This window comes from Ictidomys tridecemlineatus, chromosome 5, assembly GCF_052094955.1.
Source record: "Ictidomys tridecemlineatus isolate mIctTri1 chromosome 5, mIctTri1.hap1, whole genome shotgun sequence".
Lineage (NCBI taxonomy): Eukaryota > Metazoa > Chordata > Mammalia > Rodentia > Sciuridae > Ictidomys > Ictidomys tridecemlineatus.
Genome location: NC_135481.1, coordinates 180,814,649 through 180,838,705, shown reverse-complemented (window position 1 = coordinate 180,838,705; position 24,057 = coordinate 180,814,649). Strand labels below are relative to the sequence as shown.

Sequence of the window (24,057 nt, the reverse complement as noted above, 5' to 3'; positions counted from 1 at the left end):
CAAGCTGTTTACTTGCAAAACACCACAACAGAAGACTGGAGACGTGCCACAGCAGACTTTGGAATGTCTTTTAAACATATTATCTACCCCTTTTGCAACAATCTACTTTTTAATAATATTTTTAAATTCTAGGAGTAAAATACCACATCCAAATACTTTAAAAAACATAAACTCGGGTCAAGAGTCGCAGCAGGCTTCTCTGGATGAGATCTTGTATTAGATGCCCCAGAACTGCCCTCTGGTGATTCCATATGATTGGCCACCAGTGCCACCTTGTGGCCATAATCTTCAACTAGAGGTCACTTTAAGCCACTGAACCCTATTTTGGGGGAGTCAAACATACCAAGAGGGGTCCTGCAGAAGGATCTTGGGGAGAGTAGCTTCCAGGGTAATCATCATCCTCCTCCTCTTGTATCTGCTGAAAAGTCCGCTTTAGAGACTTCTTTTCTTCTGCTGCTGGAGGAAATCAAAAGGTGACAAATTTGAGTTGCATATCCTGTCCTGGGCAAGGGTCAAATGCTACACACAATGGGCCATATGTAAAAATAGGGCAGAAGGGGCCTCTTTATGTCAGTTATTCTTAATTGACTGTGCCTCCTTATACTACTTAGAAGAGTCAAAAAGATCTGTCATCTCATTTTGACTGTCTGAAAAAAACACTATCAAAAACAAGCATCTAAAAATAAATCAAAATTATAGTATTAATTAAAACTTCATATCTTAAGAATAAAGTTAAAATGGTAAGAAACCCATCAGGCAAAATAATAAAGTACACCAATGTGTGAAAGGGATTACAGATAACTTACTGCATATAAAATGAGGTATTTCATCCTTTTCAGGATCATTTCAGAAAATAGGAGAAATTCAACAAAAAAACTGTGTCAAAAATTCTAAACACAAATACTCTTAAGCCATCCCTTTAAAATGAACAAACCTAATTTTACCTTAAAATTAAAAAAAAAAAACATCATCATCATTCTGAGAAATATGATTGATACTACTGGGAGAAATTACTAAAGTTACCATTTTTAGATTAACCACTTTTGAGGCTGACAGGTAATATTTTTTATTATCTGTACTGTTTGCTTTTACATTATTATGATAGATGCATTAATTCTAAAATTGTTCCCATTGCATCAAATTGGACAATATAAAATAAATGACAAACAAATGCGGGAAATAAAACTAAATGACAAATTCTGGTTTAGAAAGTAAAGATATATTGGACACCTAATATGTCTAAGACATTACAATAACTTCTTTACATTTACTCATTCCAGTAACTCTGAGATGCCATGTTTCCACTTTAAAGGTGAGAAAACAAAGGCTCAAGGAGATTCAATAACTCATCTAAAGGCATGACTCCGAAACCTAAGCTTTTTCTACTGCACTTAGAATTACTAAGCACAAAACAAGTACCCTCTCATCTGTCAAAAAAGGGAGACATGGGGCACCTGCCTCAGAACTCTGAGTTACACACAGAATGAACACACACTTTTTGATTAAACCAGTTCTGGGACCAAGCAAGTAGCTCCTGTTTTCTACCTTTCACATTATCTCACCAAACTATGTTTGAAATGAAAGTCAAGTCAATATCACAAATTGTATTTTTAAATATTCTGTTTATTCTACCAGAGGAAGAAGTAGTAGAAGTAAAAGAAGAAACAGCAACGTTTGTGATATAGGCACTCCCCCAACAAGAGTTCACAGTTCAGTTACCATCATAATAGCTAACTCTGAGTACTTGGATAAAGTAAAAATTTCTCTAAATACTTCAGTCCCCAAGCATGATCAGTGGCTAATCACATCACTTCTTCAAAGTCTGCCAGTGACAGGTCACTGCACATCTGTACTCAGCTCACACACACAAGCAGCGTACTGGTAGTGCTGCCTCCTTGTTTTGGGATAAAACCCATATGACAGTTCATAAAAATGAGTCATCCAAACAGGGAATTGGCTACCGAGATGAAAGTGCAGCAAAGAAACTAAACCAAAGCTAAAGACAAATGGCACGTAAACAGAGCTCAGAAGAAAAGGCTAGCCATGGGACACCACCAAGACACAAGACCGCAGCCAGAGAAACTGATAAGGTCACTCAATCAACGCAAATGAAGAACACGGCAGCAGAAGGCTGGCAATGTCCTTGAAGTGATGCTGACAAATACGTCACACAAGAGGAACTCTCAAAGAGATTTCAGCACACTGAATGCACAAAAAACAAAATGCTAACTATTCACCAAGGCCTAGGAAAGATGCCCGCTCTGTTCAAACTGGACTAGAAGGCAGGCACTGATCAAACTACCCTTGCTAACTTTATTACAGAGAAAACACATTTTTTTCTCTCAATGTTTCTGATTTTTAAAATTTTTTATTAGTTGCTCAAAACATTGCAATGATCTTGACATATCATACATTTGATTCAAATGGGTCAATGTTTCTAATTTTTGAGTTAATACTAAGTAACTACTATTATACCTTTTGTTTTATCTATAGTAAGTTTTCAACTCTTTGACCCCCTCCTCCTCAAAAAAAAAAAAAAAAAAAAAAAAGCATTATCTCACTGACTAGTAAGTTCACCCTGTACACTTCAGCTTGCATGGTCATTTCAGTCTTGCACTATCATGCAAAGCAAGGACTGCTGTATTTTTTAAATGGAAATCTATCAGGATATCATTTAATATGAAACATCTGACAGAACTTCTCACACACTGCTTAATTAATGTATGGTACAGACATACAGATATTTAGCCTCTATAGCCTCAAAGTGGCCATATGTAAGGGGTAGTATATATGGTTTTGTTTGCTTCTAAGAGTCCTCAATAAATAATTGTTAAAACACTAAAGATATAAAAAATTGTAACTTGAAATAATCTCCGAACTCTTATACACATTCTATCATACATTCATTACCCTCAGGACACTCTGAATCACTCAATTTTGGCAATGAAAGGCATTAAATTGGCCTTTGCTTTCCCACACTTAATTTTCTTGAGAATATCCAGTCCCACAGGTTGTGGTTTGCACTAAGTCAAGGAGCTTGTTAGCCTAAGTCTGGGTCCACAAGCCAAAGCCTTCTGCCTCCACACTCTAGCAGTTCAAGACTTTTTTCAGTTTCCACTGATAAAAATAATTTCAAGGTCATTTCTGTCCTTTGCCATCAAGAGGGAAGAGGGTATAGAGGAGATGCTAACTATCACCAGCCTACTTTTCCAGTGTACTTTTATTTTCAGCTGGAGAATCAACTGGTACTGCAAACCTAAGATTTCTAGAAATGAATTATCCATCCTTTCCCCCTCTGACTCCTATCCCCTAAGGTACCTATTTCCATCATGAAGACTTCCACTGGGCCCATCTTCCAAGTACAAAACCTTGAAGACCATCAGAACCTATCCCAAAGTCCTGACTTCTGTAAGATTTCACACCCCTGCAGGGTTGTCTGGCAAAACTCTCACCCCTTCCCAGGCCCAGCCTCTCATTAGCAATCCTCCCTTCATCACACCTTGTTGAGACCACTGTTCCACCTGGTCTCCCTGCCATCAGTTGCTCTGTTTCCAATTTAGACTATATCGTTAAATTGCTCTTCCCCTCACCCTATCTTGTCTCTATGCAAAGATCTTGAATGGCTGCTAGTGATTCACACTGTCCTTCTAAGCTCAAACCCATTGTGGCTAATGGCAGCAGCATCGTGAGCACTCCCTCCAACTCCCACTGCACTTGGGCCTCCCTTTAAAAGCACTTGGCATTGCTGTTTTATGACTGCTGGCAAGCCTTCTCTGAGAAGAACATTAAGTGTCTTATTCCTCCACCTCCTATAAAAGGGGTGACAGACCAAAGTGTACACCCTCATGAAGGGAGGAGTCTCAGAGCTTGGAAAGTGCTGGTGCTATGCCAGAAATGATTATTAAAGTTAAAAAGTTAGCAGTTATGATGCCCAGAATTCTCAATTGAGCCAGAGAGCCATTAATAATAACCCAGCAAATATGCCCGTTGCACTTCTATATCAGAAGTTAAGATAAGCCTTCAACAATCAATCTAGCTTCTGATCATGGTATTTATTTACATTCCCTTTTTTACTCAACCGCTCCACACAGGCAGGATGGCACTACGGGAGGCTAATGTCCTTCTGTCCTCATTCTGTGCACCTTCTCTTATATCCTTGGACCCATCTTTATGTCTCCAGGAAGCCTTGTATTTGACTAACCCTCAAATAATCCTGGTTACCTAAGGGGAAAGTGTGCCTCTGAGAGGCCTTACTGGTAGAATTTCAGATAACTACTGCAGACTGTGAAACTAACCTTAAGGCAAAAAAGCTGGCCTAAAGGCTCCCAAACCACCTTATAAACACAGCTCCCTACCTGCAAAGCTGGATTTTCTGAAGGATACACTTGAAATTTTCTGCAATTAAAACATACACACACAGGGCTGGGGATGTGGCTCAAGCGGTAGCGCGCTTGCCTGGCATGCGTGCAGCCGGGGTTCGATCCTCAGCACCACATACAAACAAAGATGTTGTGTCTGCTGAAAACTACAATGAATAAATAAATATTAAAAATAAATTCTCTCTCTCTCTCTCAAACACACACACACACACACACACACACCTTCAGTTTTACATTACTTTTATTTGTTTTTGTTTCAGACCAAATTTCACTATGTTGCCCAGGATGGTCTCCAACTCTTGTTGACTTCAGCATCCCTCTCTCCTCAACCTCCCATGCAGCGGGAACTACCCATACTCAACACGGCACCAAGATTTACATTACTTTTAAAAAAGAAACAGGAAATACTGTTGGCAACAGCTGCTTCATTCTGTCTCCTCCTTGAAAACTAAAGGAAATTTTTTAAAAAGCACATTAGACATTACTCGTGGGAAAGAAACTAAAACAAATAAAGGGTTAACCCTGGAGGTATGGTTTTAAAAAGCACTTGCCCCTCATCTCACTGAACAGAGCCGCCAAGACTGGTCTGGAACCCAGGCAAGCCCAAAGCTCTGCTCTTATTGAGTATGCCCTTGAGCCTTGCACAAAATCCAAGGGACTGAAAATATCGTACTTGAGGTACTGGCTCATATACGATGCTCAGAATATTAACTATTAGAATGAGAGGGACAAATAAAAGTCATTTCCATTGCTCCACTGATAGTATCTTACCTGTATTAACTCATCCTCACCATAACCCTATAAAGTGTAACTAATAACAACAACCATCCTCGATAGTGGGGAACTGAGGCTCAGAGGTCAAATGCTAAGCTCAAGGTCACAAGGCTTTAGCAGTGAGAACTGAGATTCATAACTCTGTAAGTCTGAATACCTAAACTGCACTAATGTCCAGGCAAGTTGGGTAACCTCCTCATGAACTCATGTCACAACTCAAGTGTACTAGATCCTTGGGCTTTCAGGGGAAAAAAAAAAAAAAAAACCATTATAAAGAAGGTCAGCCTTAAGATCATATAGATCTGGGTTTAAAGCTGCCACTTCTCACCTATATCCCCCTTCAACAAAATTGCCATGTATTTTTGAGCTTTAGTATCCTCACCTGAAATATGAAAATAATACCAAATTCATGAAGTAGTTTTAAAGATGAAAATAACAAGGCAGGCAGAAGATAAACTAGTACATTTCAGCTACCTGATAAATGCTCATTCTTTTTGTCTGCCTTCCCTTTTTAAATTCTTCCACATTTGCACGAGACTATGTGATTCAGGTACATAATAAAGTTCTATCTAGTCAAACAACAACTTGAGTATTCCCAAGAACAGAGGAAACTTTAGAACACCTGGGCTTTGCACCTGTTGAGACAGTTATATAAATTCAATCTACAGTTTTAAAACAGAATTCCTAAGCTCATGCATGCTCCTTTGCAGTAAGAACTCAAAGTTCCACAGGAAATTTATTATTTCAAAAACTCTATAACATTGTCTCAAGACAAAGAAGTACCCATGAATAAAAGCCAGAATATAAAAGGACTATTCAAATTTGGAAATGAAAACTTCTGGAGAACTTATCAATATTTTGAAAGAGTTGTTGTAAAACCTTCTGATAACTCAGGTCCAGAGGACACACAGCGAGTTGGCTGAGACCAACACACACTGAAACCTCTGCAACTTGCTTTTTTTTCTTTAAAGAACAGGAAAAGAGAAATTATCTTTAGATTAGCATTATCTTTCACATGGTTACTGCCTTTGTTATTTATTGTTAATGTGTGTCTAGACTAAAAAAAAACAACAAAAAAAATCAGAAACCCAACAGAGCGATTTTCCATACCACCACTGCCACACATCCTCCATTTGTCTGGCTGCTCCCTGTTTTCCACTCCTCTCCTGTTCCTTCCTATGGCACTTAGCTTAGCCATTCACCCAAAGCACATGTCCACCAAATGCTTGAACTGAAATTTGACATGGCTTCAAGCATTCTTTTTCCAGAGCCCTCCTGCTTACCTAAAAGTGCTTTAAAAAACCAGCACTGTTTACCAAATAAATTGAAAGGCAGATTATAGAAAATAATGCTGGATAATTCCCCAAAGCTGTACAAAATAAATACCTCCAAAGGACACAATACCAACACTACCAGAATCCAAAGCAGCAAACATCTCACTTTTCAGCAACTCCCACCAGAATGACCCTAGAATTATTTCCTAACAACTCCAAGTAAAACAACAATAACTTGTAGCCTGAAAACATGTATGTCATCTTAGAAAGCCTCTAACCTTTAGTTTCACAGGAAAGTTAGAAATTACTGTAAAATGCATATCATTTTAGACCTAGAAGAGATCATAAAGGGTACATAGTTAGGGTTGTTGAATGAATGATACTGTCACGCATGCTAATTCCAGCAAGTTCTATAGTAGAGCATGTATATGGTAGCAGAGAATAAGGAAGGAATGGTTACACGTGCCCAGACAAGCAAGGAAGCCATCAGAGTGAGAGAAGCACTTGGAGAACACATTCACACAGTGAAAGGGGCAAAAGGACATCTCAGGCGGAGGTAAACTGCAGATGCAGAAGAAGAGGTGAGTGCCAGCAGAGCATCCAGAGGGGAAACTTGTAATTCACAATAGGCAAAGAATAGGGCATATATGAGAGAATGGCAAGGGAATGATCTAAAAAAGTGAGCTACTTCAGATTAGAAAGGTCCTCAATACTATTAGACCTTGGACTTGATCCTCCAGGCAGTGAGTACATATGCAAAATCAGATCAGATCTGAAGCTGAGAAACATGTTATGCCAACTACAATTAAACTGTAACTTAACCAGAAGACAAATTATCCAATAACATTTGATCTTACTGTTTATAGAGAAAAAAAATATATATAACGTGCCCTTTTGAAGAACTTGGTAAAATTCTCTTATTCTCTTCTCTCTCTCTCTCTCTCTCTCTCTCTCTCTCTCTCTCTCTCTCTCACACACACACACACACACACACACACACACACACACACACACACACACACATACTTACTTCCTAAGGATATCCTGGGCTCAATAAAAACAAAAAATCATTTTAGACAACAAGCAAACAATCTTAAAGTACATTCCAAACCCACATTTATATTTAATAGGAACCAAGTTCTCAGAGGGCTTAGGGACTTATTCAAGATCCTGTAATAGTTAACAGCGAGGCTAGAACAAAATCTTAGTATAAGGTACTTCCTAGTTAACCACAACTCTGTTGCTCCTTACGCTTGTGCAAGGAAAGTCTCTGAAAGACAGGAGAGAGCCAAGGAGAACACATAGCAGAAGTTAGGAAGGGAGAGAATCAACAGCATGAATACTAGAACCAGGCTTGCACACTGCGAGCACTACGTAAATTCTCACCATCATTCATGATCATCTCTCTCTGAAGAATCATAAAATTGCTCGTGGTTCACAGCAACCCCCATTGCAGCTTTTCATATTTGATTCGAAAGTAGGCAAAGACCAAGAGCTGTAAACATGTGGTGATGTTTCTACCTTTGGGGGGAGGGCTCTTGGAGTCCTCCATAGACAGCTTCAGCTGCTGTATGAACTCGCCGCCATACACACTTCGTTCTTGCCAGATGTTCAGCAATCTTTCTAAAGGTTTTTTACAGCCTTCATCTGCCTCTCTGCCCAGAAAAGATGAAAAGATATATATAAGCTTAAAATTTTTTGCTTTTAATTAGGACAGATCTACTTAAAAAAATCAATAACTGACTAAATGATTTACATAATTAAAAACAGAAGGAAAAGTAAAGTACATGTTGTATTACTCGGATACCCAAAACTTGACCAGAAACTACATTCTTCCTGTGGTGGGTGGGAAAGAGAGAGCAATCATATCACAGAAGAAATCTTTTTTCTCCTTTGAAAGATGGGGCAAATGGCGAGGGGGAGGGGATCCAATGGCCAATTTTTACAGACAAAATATTATCAAAAATTGATCATATCAATTCTGACAGTTTGCTTTTTAAAAGAAAACGTTAACTGGAATGTAGTGGGAGACATTCTGCTAGAAATTAAAATTGGCCAAAACTTTTAAGAATTAAAAAAAAGAAAGATTAACAAAAACAAATGTTTACAATGAAAAATTCACCACACCAACACACCAAACCTCTGCATATATAAATTCAATTTGTACATACATATGCCAAGACTGACCTCAACTTTTAACTACTTCCTAATTATTTAACACTGGGCTAAGTCTGTGTTTCAAGCTTACACACAGGTGTCTCACTGATAATCTTAGAACACAATGAGAATAGGGAGGTCCTTAGTAAGTTATATCTGAAAGAAATTAGGAAATACGTTTCACTCTTGATGTAGAACACAGCTGGCACTCTAAATCTGGCACCCACCATAAAAATGTCAACAAGCAGAAGAGTAAGAAAAGACTTCTTGAAAGGGAGCAGAATTCCCTCATGTGCACTGGTTCCTGTCAATGGTTCTGTCTAGCGAGACTGTGTGGATGTCAATGATCTTGGACTGAGTAACTTTAACCAAGAAGGGACACCACAACATCTTAGGACCTAAGTCATACCCTTAATGGGAACATCAAGAAGAAACCATACCAAGTTCAATGCTGGCAGCACTTGTGTAAAGCTCATGCTAACATTCAAAATGAGGTGAGGTTTCAGCCTGGCCTGATCAGACTGTGTTACTTATGAATTATTAGGGGCAGATTTCATTGAACTAGGATTAAAAGTATAAACTAAAATATATACAAATTAATCCTTTTTTATGAATGTTTTCTTTCAAGATAGGGACCAGGGTTAAGAAAAAACTGCTACATTTATAGAGCTCAAAGATATGACCTACTTATCTGATATATGTGATTAAACACTTTCTTATGTCACCTTTGAAATGTATCTAGAAATGAGTTCTCACCCTTCCTCTGCTATGGACCTATCCAGCCACAGTCACCACCTGACTGGATTACTACCACGGCCTCATTCCTGGTTTTGCTGCTTCCTCCCTGTCCTCCTCCAATCTTCTCGAAAGTTATAATAATGTAACTCTAGCTGCTTATTAAGGCAGACGGTGTTTCTTTCCATTCTCCCTCATTATTAAGTGAAAGTCCTTATAAAGCCTTCAAGGCCTTTTCAGCCCAGCCCACTGGTTCTGGGGCTTCATCTCCTACCCACACCATCCTTCCAGAGAGTCCCTCCCTAACCTCCACAATGACGCCCCTGCCCCTCTTAATTTTTCTCAGTACAACTTTTCTTCTCATATGCTATAATTTGTTTACTCTTTCCGTTTGAAATTTCCACAAAGGCAGGTGTTGATCTCCCCCATCACCACTAGATGCCCTAAAATAAGCACAATAATTATTTGTTGAATTGTAATTTTTTTTTGAAAGAAACTTATGTAACCATACTTCACTTCAACAATCATCTTTCTACAACATGGTCAATTTGCATCAGAAATCAAATAAGCACTCACTAGCTCAACCAATGAAAGTTTACTGTGTATTATGCTTGAAATAAAGCCTTAGATCTTGACCTCCAGGGCCTGATCCAGCAGCACTCCAGATCCTTTGCCTCATCTTTCCATGCCCTATCTGGGGCTTCACATTCTAGCCCCCCCAACTTTAAAAAATTGTTTTAGTTGTAGATTTGCCTTTATTTTATTTTTATGTGGTGCTGAGGATCAAACCCAGTGCCTTCCACATGTGAGGCAAGCGTTCTACCACTGAGCTACAACTCCAGCCCAGGACTTCACATTTCTGCTAGGTACATGCTTAATATGGCATTTGAGCCCTCTCTAATTCTAATTTAGCCCTCAGCTAAACATATTTTCTACCCAGAACTTGTTCCTTCTCATGCACGGAGCTTTGCTCATGCTATTACCTCTCCTTTGCATGGAATTCCCAAAATGAAATAAGGAAAAAGAAAGTAGAGGTTGAGAAATTCAGTTAGCTGAAGTATATAAGGCAGGTTGGAAACAGCAGAAGAATCTGGAAGACAAGAGTGGAATTAGAGGGCTCAAATGCCATATTAAGCATGTGCCTAGCAGAAATGTGAAGTCCTGGGCTGGAGTTGTAGCTCAGTGGTAGAACGCTTGCCTCACATGTGGAAGGCACTGGGTTTGATCCTCAGCACCACATAAAAATAAAATAAAGGCAAATCTACAACTAAAACAATTTTTTTAAAGTTGAGGGGGGATGTGAAGTCCCTGATGTCATCATATGTACAAGTTTATATATTTCTCATAGCACCGAACCAAAACTTAAGTGGTTGGTACTTTTACCATAAAAGAAAAACAATCTGTTATCTGTAAATTCTCTGTACACTTCAGAGAGATACTAATCATGAGAATGAATACTTGAGAACTGAGTTAAGGGGGCATAATACCTACTTGCCCCACCATCCACCATTCCTGGGAATAGTTAGGACTTAAGACTGGTTTTGAGTACAGTTTCTGCCATATTACTTAACAATGGAACGATGGAAACCAATTTTCATTTTCCTCCTCCTCCTCCTTCTTCTTCTTCTTTTTTGGTACCAGGGATTGAATACAGGGATGCTTAACCACTTGAGCCTCATCCTCAATCCTGTTTTTTGTTTTTTTTGTTTTTTTTAATTTTGAGACAGGGTCTCGCTATGTTACTTAAGGCCTTGTAAAGTTGCTGAGGCTGGCTTTGAACTTAAGATTCTCCTGCCTCAACCCCCGGAGCTGCTGGGATTACAGGCATGCACTTACCGCACCCCACCACAAAATATTTTCAAGGGCTTTCATTATTAAAGGCTAACATTAAAAAGGAGGTCCAAACTTAGCAAATTTAACTAGCCAGAATAGGCTATTTCCTTGAGCAGTATAGCAAAGCAAGATTTTATTAGATAAATTTCAAAGTTATAGGTAAAAAAGCAAAAAAAAAAAAAATTTTTTTTTTTCACTGATGAGGTTTTACAATAAGTAACTACAGTGAACTGAAGTCACTTTTGCATCTGGAATCAGACACAACTAAAGCAACAAAATAAATTTACAAAATAAGGGACATTATCTTTTTTTTAATTTTTTTTAGTTGTAGATGCACTCAATACCTTTATTTATTCATTTATTTATTCAATTAATGTGGTGCTAAGAATCGAACTCAGTACCTCACATGTGCTAGGCAAGCGCTCTACTGCTGAGCCACAATCCCAGCCCCAAGGGGCATTATCTTTATAGGTTGCACCAACTTCATTCTAAATTGAGAAATCTTTAAGTAAAAAAAAGACTAAAAAACCTTTGCCACGAATCTACGAATGAATTGAAAGATGAAAAATAATAACCTATATACTTCGTATGTCTGTGTCTCTCTTTTATTTTTGGAACTGGGGATTGAACTCAGGGACACTCAACCACTGAGCCACATCCCCAGCCCTATTTTGTATGTTATTTAGAGACAGGGGCTCACTGAGTTGCTTAGTGCCTCACCATTGCTGGGACTGGCTTTGAATTCACAATCTTACTGCCTCAGCCTCCCAAAACACTGGGATTATAGGTGTGTGCTACTGCACCTGCTCATATGTCTCAGCAATTTTTTTATGTTGAACACTTCATGTATATTTTAATTCTAAAATCAATCAATGCTCACTTTTTTTCTATACAGAAGGCAAAATTGACCATAAAAGTAAACAATGTGGCTGGGCGTGGTGGCACACACCTGTAATCCCAGCGGCTCAGGAGGCTGAGGCACAAGGATCACGAGTTCAAAGCCAGCCTCAGGAATTTAGCAAGGCCCTAAGCAACTCAGCAAGACCCCACCTCTAAATAATATACAATAAAAAAATGGGATGGTGATGTGCCTCAGTGGTTAAGTGCTCCTGGGTTCAATCCCTGGTACCAAAACAATAACAATTAACAATAACAACAAAAAGTAAACAACATGGGCTGGGTTTGTAGCTCAGTGGTTGAGCACCTGCCTCACACATATGAGGCACTGAGTTTGATCCTCAGCACCACACAAAAAAATAAATAAAGTTATCGTGGCCATCTACAACTAAAAAATGTTTTTAAAAAAAGCAAACAATGTGTATATACCTGCCCGCCCCAGCCCCTCAACAACATTGCAGCTTGGAAGTGTCAGCTGGACACCTGAGGCCTTTAGGGGCTTTTCTTCCTGCAGTTCCTGGATAAAAGTACCATAATTGTGTGCCTGTTTTTCCCAGGCTCAGCAGGCCTGTGGTAGGCCTATGAGGGGCACGAAATCTAACTCAGCAGGCTCAGCATTTCTGACAGCACCCCAGGAAAGATGGAGCAGAAAAGCTCCTTCACAATTGTTCAGAAAGAGGTCATAGAATGCTGTTAAGTTGGGCCTTGGGATTTCAGGAGTGTTCCCAGTATTTCCTAACTGATCAGTGTGGTTTAATGTGTCTAAACTAATCATAAAAACAATATGGTTCCAAAGAAACAACTGCTTTCCTTCTAGGAGCCTGGAATGATGGCAGAGCCCAGTGAAAGGTCTGGGTGCTGAATCTCCAATGAGCTTCCCAGTTAGACTGTACTACACACATGCTATCCCAATTTAATGCTGGAGAAATTAATTAAGCCTATGTGACTCCACTAGGAGAGGACCCTTGGAAGTTCATTCCTGGAGTCTTGTATTACTGCATGTACCTTTTCCCTTTTTGATTTTGCTTTGTCTCCTTTAGCTGTAATAAATCACAGCTGTGAGTACTCCCAGGGAGTCATCAAACCTGGGTGTGGTCTTAGAGACCCATAAACAAGTACAATAAATAAATATCATGTGTATGTATGGGGATAACTTCCAAATTCATGTCTCTACTGAGTTTCAGCCTATTTTGCCCATCTACCTCCCCAGCCTCACCCTTTGGACTCTCTATCAGCCATCTCAAAGTTAACATGGCCAAACCAATTTCTTTCCCTCTATCAAATATTTTCCCCAGTCTTCAGCTCAGTAAAAAGTACCTTCACCAGGGCCGGGATTGTGGACCCGAGTTCGATCCTTAGCACCACATAAAAAATAAAGGTGTTGTGTTGTGTCCACCTACACCTAAAAAATAAATATTAAAAAAAAAAGTACCTTCACCTATCCATTTATATCAAAAACCTAAAGATCATCTGGGATTTCTCTTTTCCCTAGCGACTAGCTCCCACTCAACTCTTATACATCCTGTTAGTTTTACCCCTACAGGGCTGAGGTTGTAGCTCAATGATGGAGCGCTTGCCTTGCGTATATGACGTACAGGGTTCAATACTCAGCACCACATAAATAAATAAATAAATAAATAAAGGTATTATGTCCATCTACAACGAAAAATATAAAAATAAATTTTAAAATGTCCACCCACAAAGTAATCAATCACTCAATAGAAGCTATCTTCTCACTGCTTTAATCCAAGTTAATGTCACCATAGCCTGTACTACAGCAATAAACTTCTAACTCAGGTCTCTGCCTCCTTGGTCTCTGTGAGCCATTTTCCACACCACACCATTTTTAAAGAATTTTTTTGAAAAATGATTTAACTTAATTTCTTTTTTAAAAAATTTAATTTTTGTTCTTTCTAATTATTTATAACAGTAGAGTATAATTTGACTTATTTATACAAACATGGAACACCTCTTATTCTAATTAGGATCCCAGTCTGTGGTTGTACACAATGTAGAGATTCACTGAGGTATATTCATATATGTGCACAGGAAAGTTATATAAGAATTATTCCACTGTCTTTCTTATACCTGCCCCCCACTTCATTCTCCTTTGTCTAATCTACTGAACTTCTTCATCCCCACTTGCTGTATGTTACAACCACCTATTAGAGAGAACACTCAACCTTGGCTTATTTCACTTAGCATAATACTCTCCAAATGTCATAAACTCATTATTTTTTATGGTTGAGTAATATTCCATTGTGTATATATACCACATTTTCTTCATCCATTTATCTGTTGTAGGACACCTAGGTTGGTTCCATAGCTTAGCTATTGAGAAAGATCTTTCTTAAAATGTAGGTTTGAATATATCATTTCCCCTCTTAAAATCTTAATTGACATCCTATAGAATACAATCCTCTCCCAAGGCTTACATGACTATTACCTGTCCACCTCTCTGATGTCATTTGGGTTTCAATTCTCCCTTTACTCACTGTGTTCGAAGCACAGTGCTTTCGTTCTGTTTCTCTTGATGATTTCTATCTTGGGTTCTTTTTAATAGCTGTCCCTACTTTGCATGATTGCTTCAAATGTCATTTCCTTTCTAAACGTGGCTTTCCTTAATCACACTGCCAAAAAGAGGTCCCACTCTAGAGCACCACCTATTTGGCTCTGTTCATATTATCACTCCCTGAAAGTGTCATGTTCGTTCCATCCTCCTTGCCTGCCTTAGTCCTGCTGCTCCCCTGGTGTCTGGATCAGTATTTGGCACACAGAAGACACTCAAATGCATGTTGAATAAAAAATGGTCTGTACAATTCCAAACTGAGAAGAAAACAAAGACACTTTTGTAGATAATAAGTATATAATCTGGTTAATTAAACTGCTATTAAGTCAAATCTACCCTGGTCACAGAAAATGCATACAAAGAACATATTTTAGGCTACTGTCAGTTGAGAAGGTGCATCAGGATTGAAGTAGTGGCTGGACTTCTGTTGTAATAATGCAGTGGGGAAAAGGACCCTAAAAACACGGGCATCCTAAATAGAGACCCAAGCAGAACCTTGAAAGAACTAGAATAATGCAAAAGAAAGGAATTAGGGCTTTTACAGAGAAAGACCAGGATGAATCTGACAAGATGTTTTCACAGTGCCTCCTGCTTAGATAGGTTTTAGGTTGTTCTCGAGTAGAAAAGGAATTTTTAATCCTGGTATTACCCACTCCTCTTCTCCCATTCCTTCCTACTTAGCATAATATAAGTTTGAAGGCAGCTAAAAATTATTGATCCATTTATAAGTAAGTGTTTATTGTCTCTACAGGAGATTATTTCAGCCAATTCCCTAGACCAAACTTTTTCCCCAATGAATAAATATTAATTAACTCACTCAACAAATATCACAAAATTGCCCAAATCTTGGGACACCATTTTCATCAAGTTATACAAATGGTACTCCCTAAAGCTATGTAACCCAACAGCTTTGTGCGAGACCCTTAGGAGATCCCTGGCATAAGGCAAAGAACAACAACAGAAAAAGAACATGGTCCTTTCCTTCAGGAAACTTATAATTTAGCATATTCTAGTGAACAGGAAAAGAATGCAGATGAAGCATTGTGCTATGTACTTTTCAACAAATTATCTTACTTCAGCTTCAAAATAACCCTAACAAGATAAGTGATATTCTAACCCCTTTTAACTAATTAGGAAACTTGGGCTCAAAAGTTAAGTAATACGCCAGGCACAGTGGCGCAGGGCTATAATCCCAGTGGCTCAGAAGGCCGAGACAGGAGGATCGTTGAGTTCAAAGCCAAGCTCAGCAAAAGTGAGGTGCTAAGCAACTCAGTGAGACCCTGTATCTAAATAAAATAGGGCTGGGGATGTGGTTCAGTGATCATGTACCCCTGATTTCAATCCCCAGAACCAAAGGAAAAACAAAAGTTATGTAATACATCCACGGTCACTCAAACAGTTTTGGAGGACAGCCAGTGTCTAAGAAACTGAACTAAATCTCATCAAAAGAAGAAATTCCTGTTTCCAGTTTCAGATAGCTATCTATAATAGTCTACTCTAGAGAATCAAGTAATTGAAATTGGTAACATACTGTTACTTCAGTATCCATGTTCATCAAAAGAGCTAGCTATGCAGTTAACAAATAAAAATCTTTTTCCATCCCTAGAAAGTTAAACGTCATTTAAAAATTTTTTTAATTTTATTCCTTTAAATTTTCAAATCCTTTAAGGAATGCCAAACTTAATTTCCCATGTAAGGCCTTACACTGACACCTTAGACCCTAGAACAATTCCTGTTTGACCCACTAGTCTCTTTTTGCTCTTTCCAACTTCCTTCTGCAAAGATCTATGTTTTTATATATATATTTATTTATAAACATAATAGTCCACTGAAAACCAGTTCTCCTTTGCTCCTCTTGGGAATCCAACTTTTGCCCACAAAAGTTGTTGTTTTTAAATAAATAAAGATTATTTATAAACTCTTTAATCCAATGTATGCTGTATTAACTATAGGTGTACTCTGGCTCCAGTCCTCTCTCCCACAAAACACAACAGTTGCAGACTCAATACAATTTGGCCAGAACAAACACCTACTTTTCCATACTAATAATTACTATTTTTGATATGATAATGATTATTTTTAGTAGCAGACATTCAGACATTCAGAAGGAAGTAAACAAGAAGGCATAAGTAACTAATCTCTGCTATTGAAGATATGTTACTAAAAGACTCTTAAACTACTTAGCTTTGTTTTTTCCTTATAAGCTAATGAGACAACTCAGCAAAACCAAAAACAAACAAACAAACAAACAAAAAACAAAAAACACCATACTCAAGAAATAAATTCAATAAATGAATATATCAGGGGAAAAGATGTGCTTCTAGTACCAGGCAGAATCTCTTTAATGCATCATAATGTTTACAAGACTCAGTTCTTAGGGGCCCAGCAAAACACAAACTACAATCTGGCTTCCACAACATTCCTTGTGTAGAACAAAGCTGTCAATTTACAAAAGCTATCACAAAAGAGAATGAAAAAGTGGGAAAGGCAATGCATTTAAAAACAAACAAACAAAAACTCCGACAACATACCTGGCAACATGAGAAAAAGCATCCACAAGGACAGATTCAAATTCTCTAGTGAACTCAGGTCCTTTCCTTTTACTGTTTTGGATGACATCGTTCGCCAAGTATAGAAATGTAAGTTTTCTATTTGATTTAGCTGAAAAAAAGAGAAAAGGATAATTTAACTTACACCAAAAAAATTCTTAATTCACAATTCTTGTGCCACAAGTCTATTTCTAAGGAACATTAAGACAAGAATTATCAGTCAGCATGATGATCCTAGCTAGCTGAGATTTCGAGACCAGCCTAGGCAACTTAACAAGACCCTGTCTCAAAATTAAAAATAAGAAAAGGGGTGGGATATAGCTCAATGGCAAAGCGCCCTGAGTTCAACTCCCAGTACCAGGAGGGGGAGTGGGGGAAGATAAACATTATCTACTCCTGGAGGTCTCTGACATTACGGGTCTGGAGGTATAATTTAGGAAGGAATGGGAGTTCAGCTTCATTTCTGTATAATTTTAACAAAGATAACGAACTGACAATAAAAATGAAGACAACTCAAAGGAAATTCTCAAAGGATAAACAGTCAATATTAACGTTAAAACCAAGTCTTTCAATTATTATACTACAAAGATAAATATTTCTAATGTACTCTTAATTTATTAAATAATCTAAAATGAAAGATAACTTTAAGTTTTAATTTTAAAATACATGCTTGTAATTTATGCTCAACTGAGAATTTCTCTTTGGTACTCCAATAACCATAGTCTATTATCAACTCTACAAATTCACATAAATCTCTAGATGTATCAGTGGCTGTTTATCTCAAACAGATATGCAAAAATGCTACATCGTCATTGAAGATTTACACACATCTGAAATCTGGGTATGCAAAATTATGGCTCCCACAAAATCCATAGCTTTTCTCTGCTATATATACAAAGCGTAGTATTTTGTATTACTCTAACTGGTATCATATATTAAATATGATATATGCAATATGTCTGAGTTATAGTTGCTTGGGGGAACATTACTGAATTTCCTAGCTTCTATGCACATAACTTCTTAACTGTAAAGTTACATCACTACCATTTTTGGTCCCAGTTTTCTTTTAAAAGAAATAAATATAAGAACATAATTAGATAATTTAAAACACTAAGTTTATTCTCCAATGCTAAAGTGCCTCAGGAAAGCTCTGTCAACTTTTACACACCTGTATAACTAGTCCTTGCTCTACTGCTCTCAGAAACCATTTCTCTGTTTCTTTTGAAATGCACACAGCATGTATAAGTTCTGACACAGCAGGCATAAAATCTGACATTTTAAAACGTAACTACAGGAAATTAACCCAAGTTAAAAACAAGATTTTTAAAGCACACTGTAGTTTAAACTAATGCCTTAATATGCTCATAAAATTAAATATGGATATCTTGAACTGTATTAACCTTCTGGTAATAACCCAGTTTAGATGGTCAACTGATAAGAATATTGGTAACCTGCAACTATCTTTTAACTATTCTAGTTATTATTCAAAAGCAGGACCAAAATGTCAACAGTTACAATACCCACTCTTGTTACAAAGGTATGACTAGGACAAAAGGCTCTATTTTTTAAAAAAGCAAACCTTGTTCAGGGCAGTTACAGTAAATAAACTAACGAGTTCACAATGCTATTAAAGTTAGGGGATATGATGTAAAACAGATCTTCAGCAAAGCAAATTTGACTAATTTACAAAGTCCCTATACTTTATGTTTAAAAAATGTTAGAATCCATATTGTAAAATATCATTTGAACACTCAAGGTCTAACTTATTTTTCAGTATTACAAATATGATATCCAAGATGTTCAAGAGCCAAGATTTTCGCTATTTTCGCTATGCCAATTACTCTTCATCACCTCCAAACTTAACAATGGCGACTTACTTAGGATAAAACTGTAGACATCCACATTCAGCATCCTGAATAGTCAACATGAGCACCCTATGTGTAAAGGGGCTACAGAATGAACTCTAGAGCACTAAAACACATGTAGTCAATAATACATGCAACACACACACCCCTCTACCCCAACCCTGGTTGATAACTCAACTTCAGATATATATTTCTAATATGACAAATTAGAACTTTTCACCAAAAAGTTATGCTCATCCAAAACTGGTAAAACTAGTTTCTAAACATTTGTTTAAACAAATGACTAATCAAAACTTTTTGCTTGTTTGGCTGGTTTTGATGTCTAAAGAAAGTCTTAAGTAATTCGGGGAAAAAGGCCTATTTACCTATATTCAGGCATGATAAAAAAAAAATAAAAAAAAAAAACACTATTAAAAATTATTCATCCTTGGGCTGGGGATGTGGCTCAAGCGGTAGTGCGCTCGCCTGGCATGCATGCAGCCTGGGTTTGATCCTCAGCACCACATACAAAGATGTTGTGTCTGCCGAAAAACTAAAAAAATAAATATTAAAATTCTCTCTAAAAAAAAAAAAATTCATCCAAAAAGACTGTACATCAAACTATTCCATAAAGAAGAGGAGAAGTATATGGGCATGGTGGCACTATAATCCCAGCAGCTCAGGAGGCTGAGGCAGGAGGATCAGGAGTTCAAAGCCAGCCTCAACAATGGTGAGGTACTAAGCAACTCCCCTGTCTCTAAATAAAATACAAAAAAGGGCTCCGGATGTGGCTCAATGGTTGAGTGCCCCTTGAGTTCAATCCCCGTGCTCAAAAAAAAAAAAAAAGAGAGAAGGTGATTAGTTCTACTTGGAACAGAGCCTAAGGGGATGAATTAAGAATAATTCCTGTTGGGAACCGAGGCACATGTCTATAATCTTAGTGACTTGGGAGGCTGAGGCAAAAGGACCAAGGCCAGCCTCAACAACTTAGTAAGACCCTGTCACAAAATAAAAAATAAAAAGGGCTGAGGATGTAGCTCAGTGAGAAAATACCTCTAGATTCAGCCCCCACTATCAAAAAAAAAAAAAAATCCTTAAAAAAATGGAAAAAAAAAAAGTAACACACTAGGAATAGAAGTAGTATTTAAGGGAGAAAAAGTAATTTTTGTAAATCTCATAAATTTTTTGATGGCAACTCAGACAGTCTGTGAACAAACACCTCAGGGAAGATGACTTCACCATAGATATAGATATCCACTTTTAAAGATTCAAGGTGGGCTAGAACCTATGGGGCTAGTTAATTTAAATGTAAGGGCACAGAATCCTTTTCCATTTTAGTGTGGGGGCATTTTCAAATCATGAAAGAAGCATGGGTATTAGAGAAGAAAGCATCTCAATAAAGAATAGCTCTGCAGTGTCCAATATGGTAGCCACTAATCACAAATGGCTACTGAACACTCAACTTGTAGCTAGCTTGGGAAATAAATTTTCAATTGTATTTATTTAAAACTTTAGTTTCTTAGTCACACATTTTAAATGCTCAATAGCCACATGTGGCAAGTGCTACCTTGTTGGAAAGCACAAATAACACACTGCTACTGTCACAGAAAACCCTATTAGTGCTATTTAGATACTTTACTAAAACACAAAAATGGTATCCAGACCACGATTTAACTCCTAAGCTTTTTTTTTTTTTCTAGTTGTAGATGGCCACAATAACTTTATTTATTTTTTATGTATGCTGAGGAGCAAAGCCAGTGCCTCACATGTGCCAGGCAAGCACTCTACCACTAAGCCATAGCCACAGCCCTCGTAAACTATGTTTTAACAGTCTAATAGGCCCTTTGCTAAATGCTGATGCATGACAGAAAAACCAGGTCAAATTTCTTACTCAAAACAACCTAGTGAAAAAGGCATAACCAAAAAAGAATGAGATAAATGCTAATTAATGTAATTAATTCTACTAAACAAAAACATGATAGGTTTGATCAGAATCAGATGACCATTTTCATGCATTAAGTAGACTGAGACACTGGGTACAGTCAAGTTTTGACATCAGTGAGCCCTGGGCTCATATCCCAGCTATATGCCCCTGAATAAGCTACTCAGTCTCTATGCTATCTTCTTATCTATAAAATGGGGGTAATGCTGGCCTACCTACAACATAAGGCTCTATCATTTGACATTAGGGATAATGGAGCTTCTTCAATGAACACACTCTCCAAATTGTAACTTTTCAATAACTCAAAGAGGGTAGGTGAGGAATCAAGAAGGCTTCATGAGAGAAGTGCCATCTTAGACGGACTCTGACAATTTTAAGATGATCAAAGAGAGTGTTTTGAATGCTACAGCGGAGTACATGAAGCAGACTCTGGGAGCCCTTGGCTCTACCTCCCTACTACCTACAGTAGAGAGGATCTACATCATATCACAATTGGGGAACTGGGTCTCCTGAAAGAATCCTAGAATTTGGGGTCTGAGCCTCACCAGTTCAGAAGACTTGAAAATACCACTTAGTCACTTCATTTTTACTATCTGGAAAACAGATAGTAACGAACACTTCCTATACTACAAAGGGTCCACTGCATTATAGGGTGTCCAGAATATTCATTTCTTCTATTGTTACGAAATTCATCAGGGTATCAAACAGCAGTGAAGGTGCCCATCTTTCCCCACCAGACTTCAAGCAACTTGAAGGCAAAGACCATGCCTTGCCTATGTGGTGGCGCCCAGAGGCTGAGATAGGAGGATGGCAAATTCAAAGCCAGCCTCAGCAACCGCGAGGCACTAAACAACTCAATGAGAACTTGTCTCTAGATAAAATACAAAAAATAGGGCTAGGGATGTGGCTCAGTGATCGAGTACCCCTGAGTTCAATCCTTGATACAAAAATAAATAAGTAAATAGAAGACACCATGCCTCACGCTGAGTAATCCATAGTCCATATCACCATGATTTACTGAATGCTACACTGTGCCTGACATTATGCTAAATATTCATTTGGATAATCCTGTTTACTTCTCACTACAATTTGCTTATCTGAGCCTAAGGTTTTCCCTCATCTAAAAGCTCCTACTTCATAAGGCCCTAAGAGTTTTTTTAAAATGACAATGTATGTAAAGATATGAGCACTGCACCTGGCACATGATAAAGACACAGTACTATCAGTTATCACTACCTTCAAGTTGCAGATAAGTTAACTAAGGGGCAGCCAGGTTAAGTTGCTGTGTTCAGTAAGTGGCAAAGTCAGGCTTAACTTCAAGGCAGTTGGCAGAGGCAACCTGCTGTAAATATAATGTTCAAAACGGTGCCTGGCACATAACTGGCTGAGCCCAATGAATGTCAGTTCCTGAATGGGACCTGAAATCAATGGCAGGTGAATGGGGTTACCCCATTCACAAGGCGGTTCAGAGGACTGAGTGTGAGGGTGTAAGTAGAGTGGCTGGCATGGAATAAAGCCTTTGTAAGTGGCAGCTCTCCTTGCTGTTTTACAGATGAGAAAAGAGAAGCACTGGGAGATGAAGAAAATCGCTCAGTACCACTCAGTTACTAAGTGGCTGTGCAGGACTCGGTCTATGCAGTGTGACTCCACTGGCTCTAACTCCAAGTACCCAGCACAGAACCGGGCACACAGCAGGATGGGCCGGTTCGGGTGCCCAGTGCCGTGCCGCCAAGAGAATAATAGTCACAAGTGTCAGGAGCAGCCTGAGGGGAAATCTGAGCGCCTGAGCCCTGGTCCCAGGTCCCTCAGACAAGTACCTTACACCTTCCTAGGCCTCGGTTTCCTTCTCCTAGAAATGGGGGTAACATTGTCTCCAATCTCAGAAGCGCGAGCAGAGACTCAGCCTGAAAAGCAAGGATCGATTGAGAAGCTAAGAGTCTGCGGAGCGGGCGGACGGAGGACCACCCAGCGCCGGGCCCGGGGTGGGAGGAGGCGTCTACCTTTGCGGAGCTCGCGGTGCCACACGGAGACGATGGGTCCTGCGTGCTTGCGGTGGTGGATGAGCCACAGGGACAGGGTCTGCACGCTCTGCTGGGAGTTGCTCAGCTCCGAGAGCTTCTTCTCCAGCGCCGACTCCGAGAAGGAGGACATAGTGGCGGCGGTGAGGCCCGGCAAGGAGCGGCCTGGGCCGCCCAGTGCGACGGGACTAGCGTACGATTGGGGCCTCACTGGACAGACTGCGGGACGTTTTTGCCGACTGCCAGGGGCGCAAGGCGGGGGAGGGGATGGGCCTCCGCTGTAACAGCCGCCCGCGCCGCCACCACAAGATGGCCACCCGACCTCTCACCCCCGCCGCGAGAGCGGGGTCAAAGGGCAAGGGCCGGTGTAGCCGAGCACCGAAAAGCGCCGGAGCTGTCGAAAAACGTTCCTTTGGAAGCGGCGGCCTCTCTGAGCCTTGTTCAGGCCACTTCGAAGGAGCCAGACCGCGGGAAAGAAGGCAGTTCCCCGAGCCCCCGGAAAGCGCTTTGAGCGCTCCTGCCCGTACGCCGGCGCAGTGAGTCTCACCGGAGCCCTTTCTCCCGCTCCTCAGAACCTTTCTGGCGCGGTTCGGCGCGCTACTTAGCGCGTCATTTCCGGCGGGGCTCTAGAGGCGGGAGAGTCAGGGAAAGACTGGAAGACGAGGTAAGGGAAGGGTGGCGGGAACTAGAGGGAGCCCAGCAGAAGGAAGCCCTTGGAAGGGAATCGTGAGAGGACTATGAGGCCGAGAGGTCGTGACCTGGGTGTGGGAAGGGGGCTTCTTTCTCACTTGGCAGGCCCCGGGCCTCACCTCCGTACGTGTCCAGCTCTCAGGCCGCCCCCCAGAAAGCTGCTGTTTGGGTCTTCCAGGACACCCACGTGCCTCCACGCCTTGGCTGTTTCTCACCCGGCGAGCCCCCACTCAGTTTCCAGATGACCCCTTAATGTCCAGTCCTGACATTCGGTCTGTGACCGCACTGCCCCATCAAACACCCTCTGGGCCCTCTGCCCTTAACTGGTTTCTTCATTGGGGAGTTACGTGCACCCTCCCCCCCCTTGCCCTCCCAGGGCGTCCATTGACCTCGCTG

General features: G+C 39.6%; 2 protein-coding genes across 4 annotated transcripts in view; one reads left to right on the top strand and one right to left on the bottom strand.

Moving 5' to 3' along the window:
• The window catches only part of Rprd1b (regulation of nuclear pre-mRNA domain containing 1B), a 50,400-nt gene extending 26,877 nt beyond the window's left edge, over positions 1–23,523 (bottom strand). The window contains exons 1-4 of one of the 3 annotated variants that reach the window (XM_078051767.1): positions 22,954–23,523; positions 17,150–17,279; positions 7,949–8,082; positions 344–456 (exon numbers count right to left, since the gene is read on the bottom strand). In XM_078051767.1, the coding sequence (XP_077907893.1) occupies positions 344–456; positions 7,949–8,082; positions 17,150–17,279; positions 22,954–23,104 (528 nt within the window). In that variant the 5' untranslated portion in view covers positions 23,105–23,523. The remainder of the gene's footprint in view (positions 1–343; positions 457–7,948; positions 8,083–17,149; positions 17,280–22,953) is intronic. The other 2 variants (XM_005329847.5, XM_005329848.5) reach the window with 2 other exon arrangements.
• Positions 23,500–24,057, top strand: part of Tti1 (TELO2 interacting protein 1) — a 50,298-nt gene continuing 49,740 nt past the window's right edge. Inside the window, exon 1 of the mRNA XM_005329849.5 lies at positions 23,500–23,635. The gene's annotated coding sequence lies outside the window, so the exon portion shown is untranslated. The remainder of the gene's footprint in view (positions 23,636–24,057) is intronic.